Source organism: Phyllostomus hastatus, unplaced genomic scaffold, assembly GCF_019186645.2.
Source record: "Phyllostomus hastatus isolate PE091 unplaced genomic scaffold, TTU_PhHast_1.1 phas_contig_40, whole genome shotgun sequence".
NCBI lineage: Eukaryota > Metazoa > Chordata > Mammalia > Chiroptera > Phyllostomidae > Phyllostomus > Phyllostomus hastatus.
The window spans coordinates 63,205,767-63,217,473 of record NW_025333872.1 but is presented as its reverse complement, the minus strand read 5'-3'; the positions used below and the strand labels follow the sequence as shown (position 1 = coordinate 63,217,473).

At 39.7% G+C, this 11,707-nt stretch overlaps 1 protein-coding gene across 1 annotated transcript; it reads left to right on the top strand.

The window, feature by feature from the left end:
• The first annotated feature begins 8,108 nt into the window (after positions 1-8,108).
• Positions 8,109-10,729, top strand: TSPYL1 (TSPY like 1). Its single transcript, XM_045844100.1, has one exon. It carries the CDS (start codon positions 8,342-8,344, stop codon positions 9,509-9,511), a length of 1,170 nt encoding a protein of 389 aa, XP_045700056.1. The 5' UTR covers positions 8,109-8,341; the 3' UTR covers positions 9,512-10,729.
• Positions 10,730-11,707: the final 978 nt, after the last annotated feature.

Here is an 11,707-nt window from a genome sequence, read left to right as displayed (position 1 = left end):
GTAGCTAGATGTTGCTACTGAGCATTTGAAATGAAGTTAATGTAATGGATGAACTGAAATTTTCATTGTATTTATTTTAATGAATTTAAATTTAAATAGCCACGTGTAGCTAGTGGCTGCTATATTGGATGGAGCAGGCCTAGAATCCATGTTAAAACATGGATTCTAGGAGCAGTAAACAAATATAATTACTATGTCTTCATGCCCCATCCTTTTCTCAAGCTATTCAACTCTTACCCATAGCAGGATACAAGTCAAGTCTCCTTTCCTCCATGAAACTTACAAATCACTCCAATGCACATGAATGTCTTTCTTCTCTGAACTTTCCAACACTTAAGTGTTTTATAATGGAATTTAGTGTCTGATTATGTAACAGGGTGCAGCCAAGAGGGGGGACCCCAAATAGGGATTTACAATGGGGTCCATAACTCAGAGTGTCCAGGAAATATTAGGATGTCCTCACCCCTTCCCCTTCAGGTGTGAAATGGGGAAAGGGGCAAATGGGGGCAGGGCCATTGAGAGCTGTTTTGCATAGCAACAGCTTTGCGGCTAATCTCCTGTGGTCATTTAACATATCTATAACCTTTAATTGGTTACATAGATATGTTAAATAGCTGTAGCCCTGCTCTGAGCCAAGGGAATGGAAGTAACTTCCCCCCAAGATGTAACTGGGAGGCAGGTCTCTTGAGTTATTGCCCCTGTGTGGGAGCTTGGAGAAGATTGGCTCCAGGACATGGGGCCATGCCCGCCCAGACTCACGATGGCAGCCCAGTACAGCTGGAAGGATATGAGAGTGCTGGCAAGTGTAGCCAATTGTAGGAGGAGTCAAAAATGGGGCTGCAGAGGAAGATTGGTACGGGGATTTAAACCAAGACGCAGCAGCCAGTGGAGAGAGAACCACGTGGCTTTGGTGGAGTGGAGACTCCTGCAGCCATTGTACCAGGAGAACCAATTGGTTTTGGCAGAGTGGGGACTCCTACTGCCATTGTATAGAGAGGACCACATAGCTGTAGCAATAAAAAGGAGAACCATGTGGTTTTGGCAGAGTGGGGACTCCTGTGGCCCTATGAGAGAGAATCACCATGCGGCTTTAGCAGAGAACTGCCACTTGGCTTTGGCAGAGTGATGACCCCCCTCCTCATAGCCCTTGGGGGGAGAACCATGTGGCTTTGCCAGAGTGGGGATCCCTGTGGCTTTAGAAGTAGGAACCACCACCTGGCTTTGGCAGAGGTCCCAGAGACACAGCTGATGGTGCTAGGAACCAAGGAAAGCCTACCAGCTGAGACAGATTACTGGGAAGAACCCGGGGCTGCCTGAGCCAAGGACTTCTATTTCTTTTCCTGAGATACGGTACCCTAGACTGGGCAAAGGGGGGAAGGAAGAACTCTGGGTATTTTAAGGGACTTTGGGATTTTGATGAAGACATTAGGTCACTACTTTAAGTTTGTATAGCATTAAATAAACATTTCCTTTCCTTTTCACGAATCTCTGGCATTGAGAGACGTCTTTCCTCTGGCAGCGGACATAACGAACCTGGGGGGGTTCCTTTTGGTAATAGTGTATCATCCCAGGTCCCCCCTTGTTGTTCTGTAACAATTATACTGTGTACAATAGGTTAATTGTAGTGTTTTAGCACAAAAAATACAAGAATACTACCAGCTTCTATTCATTGAAACCTTATAGTGCTAAACACTTTACAAACCTTACTTCCTCTTCTTTAAAAAAATTATTTATTTTTAGGTAAAGGGGAAGTGGGGAAGGGAGGGAGAATGAGAGGGAGAGAAACATTAATGTGTGGTTGTCTCTCAGGCACCCCCAACTTGGAACCTTGCCTGGAACCCAGGCATGTGCCTTGACTGGGAATCAAATTGGTGACTATTTAGTTCCCAAGCCCTCAATCCACTGAGCCACACGAGCCAGGGTTTATGTCATCTCCTTAATAGGCATGTAAAGTGTGTATTATAATCTCTATTTTACCAACAAAATTATGGCTCAGAGGGATGATGTGACTTGCGCAGGTAAAACAGGTAATGAGTAGCAGAGCTCAAACTTGAAATCAGGTCCATGACTACAGTGTATATAGGTAGGGACCTCACTAGAGTATGCCAGGTCATATGAAATACTCTGGCCTGATTTAATTATTGGAAGCCATCAAAACAAACCTAAACCTGCTTGAAAAAACTATTTTTCAACAATTACAGCTTAGTCGAAATGAAATATTATAATTCAATTTAAATTATGTATTTCATTTATAGTAAAAGATCATTCCAAAGTTCCTCTGTCATAGACGAGATGTATTACTTTCTTAAAGACCAGTTGCTCCATCTAGTGAAAACCAATGGGAATAGCATACCCACTAAGAATGTAAGATTTCCAGTAGGAGCGGTACCTTCTTAGGGGATGTCTTGGAAATTAGTGGAACTGTATTTTGGTTATTTAAAAAGAATGGGGGTTTTATTGGCTTTCATTAGGTAGAGTCAGGAATGCTAGATGTTACGCATGAAGTTCTCATTAACAAAAATGTCCCCACTTCTAAGCGGGAAAATCCATTTGTGTGTTTATCTGACCTTGGAATTTAACATCATTTTACATATAAAAACTAAATGTTTGCACTGTTTTACTATTCAATGAACTTTTCAGGAAGGAAAATATGGCACTTACTCTAATTTCATCAGTTGTAAAATATAGTATTATTTAAATATCACCAAGAACAAAAAGAAAAACATTGCCAATGAAAATGACACAATGCATTTTTATACATAATTTTTATTTTATCTTTAAATAAAGAGTTCTTGTACACTTATTTAGACATAAATCAAGTATCCCATGGGACATATATATAAGAAAAAACAAAAGCAAAGTAAATTACGGTATTTCCAAAACTTCTTCCTATTCAGAAAATTTTCTGAAACAGGTTTTGACTTATGGTTGTTAATATCCATGTTTTTCTCAAACAGTATTACCCTCTCTGCTGCCAACCATTTTGATGATATGTTTCTTAAAACAGTGCTCAACTCTGGTGTCTAGGATTTTCTTCAAAGTCACCAACACCAATTATGTAAGTTTTGATGTTGGTACTTTTTTGAGCCTTCCAATGATATTGATGGAAAGTTTTCAGACAATAAGCAGTGGTTACATCCCTTCTTCAGACAGTCCAGAAGTGAAATTAGTGAATAAGGAAGTTTGCACATGCTGAGGCAGTGACAATAACAACCACGTCATTATTGACACCTGGCCGGCAGCTCTATAAGGTGTGCTAATTTCAAATATGTGAAAATGTATTTCTTACAATGGGACAAATACAGGGCCAAAGCAATTGAGGGAAACTTTTTCTTGTTCTTTTCTAAAACTTAACCAAAATTTGATCACGAATTCAGGAAATCTCATCATCAAGAGTAATGCTAGTCATAGTATATGAGCCACAAGTAAAAGCTGCCTGTCAGTCTCCATCCATGGTGATTGTACCAACAGGTATAACTAGCTGCTTTGTCATTTATGGTATAGGCATGTTAGTGCCTTTACATATTAAAACAGACATTATATAAACTGCTTTTATTTCTGTTTTATATTAGAGCCAAGTCATTTTATTGATGTTTTTTTCTATTTATATGTATAGGTAGGTTATATTATCTACGAATTTCACTTCAAGAAAATAAAGACTGTTTAGAAAATATTTGTTATGAAAGGGTGACATGCAGTTTGAAAGGGTTTGGAAAATACTGAATTTAGGAATTATGAATACATGCTTTTCCTGTAAACAGAAAGCAAATCCTTGGAGGCATGTTCCTAACAAATATTAGTATGTTTGTGGATAGGGGAACAGGGGAGGAGGCAAAAAATTGTGTATTAATTTAGCATTAAATGATAGTTTTATGCCCTTGTTTTAAGAAAGTGACTTCACATTTTGCACAGAGAGCATGAGCTCTTGAGTAAAACTATCTGGACTCAAATCATGGTTCTACCATTTTTTATGTCATTTTGAGTGAATGACTCGGTCTCTCTTTGCCTCAGTTCCCTGGTGAGTAAAATAAAGATCGCAAGAGCAGTACCTCACAGAGTTTTTATAAGAACTAAATGGTGCAATACATGGGATGGTATTTACAATGGTGGCTGGTATGTCAGAAGCAGTAAATACATGAAAGCTATCATTAATTATAACCATAAAGTATATATATATATTTATGCAAAACAAAATGTCTGAACTTCTGCTAAACTCCTTACCACCTCAGAAATGACTCTTGATGAATTTATGATGTCTTGATATGATGGAAAATAACTCCATCTTTTCATGAATGTTTTATCACAGACTTATATTGGAAATGATTAGACTATCTTTTGGGTAATGATTTTTTTTTGGCAATTGCCACAGAAATGCTCTGTATTATACAATTATAGTCCAACAAAGAAATAGGTAAAATATGAGGTGTGGCCAAAATATAGTCCTCCACCAAATAAAATGTGTTGCCAGTACACAGTATTAGTTTTTGTAAGATCATTTAAGGTTTTGTTTTATTTAAGCCAACAAATATCATTAAAGATCCACCAACATCTCAGCTCCAGGCAATGCTGAGTAAGTATAAAAGAAAAAGCACTGTGCTCCTATTTCATGGTAGGATGCTGGGATGCTGGGACAATGACACTGAAATGTGTCACTAAGTAGAGTCACTAAGAGGAAGAGTATAATTAAGTACTAAATTGCATGGCACAGCTCATAAAAGAGTTGTAGGAATTCAAAGGAAGATGAATATTGCAGGATGGTTAAGAAAAGTTGTGCCCAGAAGGGAGAGGGAATAGAGCAGCTATTATATGTATGACCTGGTCAAGTTAGTTAACCTCTCAGCATTACTGTTTCATCCTTTACATAATTTGACAATTTAATGCATGTAAAGTGCCAAGCACATTCTAAAGAAAGATAGGTTTGTGGTGGGGTCTTAGAGAACGATACCTGCCTAAAGAGGCAGTGTTTCGGATAGCAGCATACCCCATGTCATACAAAACACATACATATTCCTTTTAAAACTTCAGATTCAAAAAGGTAAGGAAAAACTTTCACAAATGATGGCTCTACTATTATAACAATTTTGTGTGACAAATAATCACATCTATCCTCCTGTGTGGTAAAATAAATCCTTGAGCACAGGAGGCTTAATGCAGGTTAAAATCCTACAGAGTTCCTTCTAAGTAGAAATTCTCTCTTTAAAAAAAGAAATGATGTAGAATAAATATATCTGCTTTCCCCTCTAAATCCTTGCATCTCACTGGTCCTTCTCGTATATAAAAGTGGCCATGACCTGGGCTCACCTTTATCTATAACAAAGAGTTATAATCATAATCCTTTCTCTACTGTGATTTTCAGATAATTAAAATTAGAGAATAATAAGTTTTCCTCATTTTCTGTAGATAGTCAAGCAAAGATTACATATCACTTTTCCAATATAGAAAAACAATAAGAGAAGGAAGGATTCCTCTAAAGTGTGTCAACACCATCTAGAGAAATTATACTTACCAGAGCCCTGATATCATTTACATGTATCATCTTTCACTGGAGTTTTTGCTAACATCAGTTAGAGCACTAATTTTCCCAGGAAGCAGAAACAGAGAAAATAGGAGGATAACATTATGTGGACAACATAATGGTGACTTTGACAAATAAAACTGCATCTTCTAGGACTGGTCAAAGCATGGAACTGTCTTCTGCTTAAAAATAGAAGGCACATTAGAGTGATAAAAGTTTCCACTTCAAGCCAAATTAAATTATTCCAATTCCAACCCTGAGGATAATTTCATGGCAATTAGAAAGAAGTGGGCCTTGTGGAAAATTCCATTATTCATTCATAACTATACAAAGGTAATTTCAGCTGTGCATCACAGGATCTATATCCATTTCTTGCAGAGAGAAATGAAATTAAGGCCTGGAATCATTACTTTGGCTTGTTCAGAAAGGAGAGAATTGGAAATGCAGTGTTGGTAGTTTGAGGCTTTGCTATGTAAACTCACCTACATATGTTGGTCCTTTCAGAGTTTGTTTGTCATACCGTGTGACCATACAAATGTAAATTATTTGTACAACAAAATTGTTTTGCCTGTGTTTCTTTAATGCTTTCATAGTCTTTGATACATATATGCAAATTTATTTTGACTAAGACTTTCTTTCTCCGCAAGGTAGGGCAGTCCCCTAGTTTCCTGGTGGCATATAGGGAGGAAATTTGCATGCCCCTTACTTCTGCAACCACCAAGCTAGTCAGGAGAAACCACATTCTACTCATTTGTTCTTTTATTTAACATTCTCATAATCTGTGCAACACTGCAAGGGAGTGTGCTAGGCACTAACAAAAGAGCGGTAAACAAAACATGACCCCATCTTCCTGGAGTTCATGGTTTTCTCAAATATCTGTTGTGGTTCTGGCTTTCATTTTGTATTCTGTGTATTTCGTAAGTAGATTTCTGGTCTTGATAACCAAAAAGAAACTCAAAATATGATAAATCAAGCTGTTAGGCAGGACCTCAGAGGAAGCAATGGGCAAGGCTGAAGGGGCTGCTGCAAGGAGAACTTGAGACACACATAGATGCAGCACAAAATATCAACCCAAAGAGTACTCATTTCATGTTGCTTCTGTAAGAAATTACCACAAACCTAATAATTTAAGCCTACACAAATTACTTATCCTACATTGCTGGAGGTTAAGCATTGTAAAATCAGGGTGTTGGCAGGGCTGCATTCCTTTGCAGGCTCTTTGGGAGAATCTGATTCCCTACTTTTCCAGCTTCTAGAGGCTGCTGAATCCTGGTTCCTTTCTCCATATTCAAAGCCAGCAGCATGGCCTTTTCAAATCCCTCTCTCACTTTCTCACCTCTGCTTTGGTCATCACCTATTCTCAGACTGACACTCTTACATCCTTTTTATAAGGAGCCATAGAATTACAGAGGATCCACTCAGATAATCCAGGATAATCATCCATCTCCAGATCCTTAAGCTAATCATACCTGCAAAAGGTCTTTACCAGGTAAGAAACATATCATGAGTTCTGAAGATTCAGGGTTGGGCATCTCTGACACCCATTGTTCAGCAAAGCAAATACAAAAAAGAAGTTGGACTTTTTTGCACTGCTAGTCAATTAACTGCATGTTGGCATTCTGTAAGTTTATTTTTTACTTCAAGACCATTTTGATTATCCATTTTAACTCGCTTTTTCTTCATTAGAGTGGTGGCAGCCCTTGCCCTCCCCGCCAAACTGGTTATTTCTCTGAGGCCTTGTAATTCTAAGACCAGTTTTCTTCACAAGTCAACAATCTAAAAATAAAACCAGAGGCAATGACATAACTCATAAATGAACTCTATGAGCTGATTGTCACAAATAAACACTTCATTACAGCCAAACTTTCCTATATCCTTGTAGGACTAAATTCTATAACAAATACATAATTTATGGGGCTGGAAATAGCTTTTCTACTTTCTACAATGGGGGGGGGGCGGCTATTGAGTAAGATTTAGCAAATTGATCCTGGCTTAATTCTTGCAGACATTATGTAGTACAAACTCTTCTTCGATGCAGATTATAAATTTAGGTTTAGCAAGGAATAATATGCGTTACTTTAGCGGTAAAAAAGTCACCAAGTAGCTTGTGCTTCCAGGAATGTTACAGGTTAGAACTGATATTTTCATGTCACTTCCACTGGTGCAAAGAAGAAACAATTCATCTTAGTTTAAAAAAATACAGAGAAAAATTTTGCTTTCAGACATCATGGAATAACAGGGAATAGATTTACCTTCTTGCCTTAAAACAAAATTACACAAAAACAGGAAAACATGTTTTCGTACGAAGTACACAGTGTAGCAAATACCCCACTTTACAAGCTGCAAGCAGTTTGCAGACGTATTATACAGGTGGGGTCCTCAGTGCCTTCAGCCTCTGAGTCTATTTACATTTATTTACCTAAGTCAAATTTTTGCTCCACCAGATAAAATACATCGAAGTAAAATTATACGTACACGCTCTACCCCTAGACAACAGCGGAACCAATCCCGGGAGTAGTGAAGTCTCGCGTTATTGTGAGCTCTAACGCTGTGACGTCGTTACCCTCACGTAGACACTCGCGAGACCCGAGACTCGAGGGTGGGTGGTGCCAGCAGTCCGTTTACTGCCAGTGAGGTTTCTGTGAGGAAAACAGACGTTCACTAACCTGCGGTTGCCTTGGCTGCTACCATCAAAGCAGCCCGGCTGGGGCCGAAAGGACCCTTCTCCTGCAGACCTGCAGCTCCACTACTCCTGACCGTGCTCCTGGAGACCGCAACCCAGACCCGTGCCTGAAGGTCCGCGAGGAAACCGAGGCGTCACAGGTGATGGCGGAGACGGGTGAGAAAAGCCTGGAGGCCGTCTTACTCCCACAGCCCCAGCTTCCAGGGGACGGGGGACCCCCCCACGACCCCACGGGCTGTGGCCATAATCCCCAGATCCGAGGTGGTGGGGATCCCGGTGACGGAGCGGCTGAAGCAGGGTTAGAAGAGGCTCTGCTTCCCGCCTGGGACCTGGAAGCCAAGTCTGTGTCCATGGCAACGGACAACAGCCGGAACAATGGCTGTCAGATTGGTGAGCCGCGCGGCGGCCCAGGTGCGGAGGAGGCCTTAGAAACCTGTGGCGCACTGAGCTTGGCGTCTGAGGTGGTGGCCGAGGCTAAGGCCGAGGGAGTGAACATTGAAATGAACGCCATCTCAGTAGCAGTGGATGAAGGAGTGATGGAAAAGGAAGGAGTGAAGGAGGAGAAAGGAGTGGAGCAGGAGATGGAGATAGAAAAGCCTGTAGGTGAAGAAGTAAAAATGGCGGAGGAAAACAGACTGGTAGAGGAGGAGGCAGGGCCCCAGCCCCTGAATATGAATCTCCGCATGAACCCCCTGGAGGCCATCCAGCAGGAACTGGACACTGTGAATGCTCAGGCTGACCGGGCCTTTCAACAGCTGGAGCAGAAGTTTGGACGGATGCGTCGACACTACCTGGAGCGGAGGAACTACATCATTCAGAATATCCCGGGCTTCTGGGTCACTGCCTTTCGGAACCATCCCCAGTTGTCCCCCATGATTAGGGGTCAAGATGCAGAGATGTTAAGATACATAACCAATTTGGAAGTGAAAGAATTCAGACACCCGAGAACTGGCTGCAAATTCAAGTTCTTCTTTCGAAGAAACCCCTACTTCAGAAACAAGCTGATTGTTAAGGAGTATGAGGTCAGAGCTTCTGGCCGAGTGGTGTCTCTTTCCACTCCAATCATATGGCGTAGGGGCCACGAACCCCAATCCTTCATTCGCAGGAACCAAGACGTCGTCTGCAGTTTCTTTACCTGGTTTTCCGACCACAGCCTTCCAGAGTCTGATAGGATTGCTGAGATTATCAAAGAGGATCTGTGGCCAAATCCACTGCAGTACTACCTGCTGCGTGAAGGAGTCCGCAGAGCCAGGCGTCGCCCGATACGGGAGCCAGTGGAGATCCCCAGACCCTTTGGATTCCAGTCTGGTTAAACTTTGCCAATGGGACTACCCTTGCATAAGGTTCCCTAACACCTCTTGGTGGACCTGTGCTTTCTACTTTTTTGTTTTCCTGACACTTCTGCAACATTTTTTCCTCTGGACATTTAGTTCTCTCCTCAAAGTTTCTTATCCTGAACATGATTGTTAGATAGCAGTATACTTTTTTTCTGTGTCTCTTAATCTCAAAATAAAAGTAAAGATAGCTTAGAAATACCTGCAAAAACCAGACCTTTTCGTTTTATTTAGTTCTCTCAATGATTTCTAGGGACAGGTTGTCTTGTAAAATAGAGTGCCAGAGCTCGTTCTTCCCTTTGCTTTCTTCCCCAGCCCCCAGAACCTGGAGGATTTAAGGGAGACAGATCTAGATAGAATGAAAAGTGTTACCTAGTTCATAATGGGTAGAAGAACTTAAAGAGATTGTGATTGGTGCCCTAAGAAGGGGAAACTGATCAAAATGCGAGGCAAAAATGAACCAGGTGAAAATAGGGCCTAGCTGACAGAGTGTTCAAGGAAAAGTTTTCCCCCACCCCCCATGTTAGTGATGGGAGGAGAAATACATTTTTTTAGAATTTCCATGGGAGAATTGAAGGAGACTAGAGTGTTAAATATGTTGCTGAGAGAATAGTTCTTTAAAGAAACACAACTGTAGATGCTTTCTCTTGTTTTTATTTGCTTTGACTTAATTTATGGAGAAGATTAATATTGTATCCCTTATTTAACTCTGTCCTTTATTTAACTGTGTCCGATATTTAGTAAAATCCTTTAGTTATTTTCTTAGTTTCTGCTTACTGGGAAAATTGACCTGTACAGGCTTTCTTTGCTTTCATTTAGTAATGAAAGATTGTTATTTAGAAAAATAACAATCTTATTTCCCAGTAGGAAATAGAAACAAATGAATATTCATAATGGTTTTCAAGTTCTTGTTTCCGTTAAAACTGCATTTTTAGAAACATAAATAACTTGAACTTGTCAGATTCTCAAGACTTTGGAAATTGTTATCTTCATGGGGAAAATAACCTGGGGAAAATATGTAGCTTGATTGTCTTTCTTGATAATTGCTCTGGTAACAACTTAGTAATTGTGTCTCTTTTCCTAAATAACTTAAATACTTGGGAAATTGCTCTTGTCAAGTTAGAAGTGTATCACTAGCATATTTATCTTTCCATGTGTGTGCATGATGGTAAAATAAAACCATGTTATTCTGCAAGAGTTTTTATTTTCACCCTGTTAACAAACATTCTTGAAATTATTCAAGGTAACAGACTATGAAATTAGTAAAGTTCTTAAATGGATATCACAAGCTTTATCTCAAATGAAGAATAAAATAGGGCACACTACTACTGGATCTTGCAAGATAAGGAGTGATGTTGCTTTTCTTTGTTTTCAAAAAGGCACAATTGGGACTGCTTACTCATGATGTCAGTTTTTCCCCTTGCAGTTTGTGCAGCATTCCCCACCCCCCTTCACTTTCTATCTGTGTAGATAATAGTCTCACATCATTCAGGCTTTTTAGTCACTTGTACATTTAATAAGCACACATTCAGAGAGTTCTTATAAGTGATATACTCTTCTATCCCATACTTTTTCAGCTGTAAAAACTTGTTCATTTTTTTCCTTCAAACCTGACCACCTTCTATTTCTGTCAAATCCAGTAAGACGTCATAAATAACTTCTGCTTTATAGTTTTTCTGTTCCCCTGTAGGGAAGATGAGAAAAAATTTTTATGTACTTGGTGTACTTTGGAGGATCTTCTGTTGTAGAAATGCCTACACAGTAATTCATTGTATTGAAATCCATGAATATTAAGACATTCTGTGAGGTCCCAGGAAGATAACGGAGTAAAAGAAGATAAAGTGCACTCCCTTTATTGTTAAAGAACTGAAGAAAGACTGATAGGCAAACAAATGACACACAGTGATACAGTAAAATACAAAGATTTGTCCACATGTTTTTCACTGTCCCTTTTTAGTTTTGAAGTTTCATGGAAGCAGGGATGGGGGAGGGTATGATAGGCAAACAAATAATTGACACAGTGATACAGTAAAATAAAATACAAAGATTCACATGTTTCTCACTGTCCCTTTCTAGTTTGAAAGTTTTGTGAAAGCAGAGATGAGGGAGGGTGTTTTTACCTCCTTTGCTGTGTCTAGCTTAGTTTTTTTGCACGTAGCTGTCAGATAAATATTC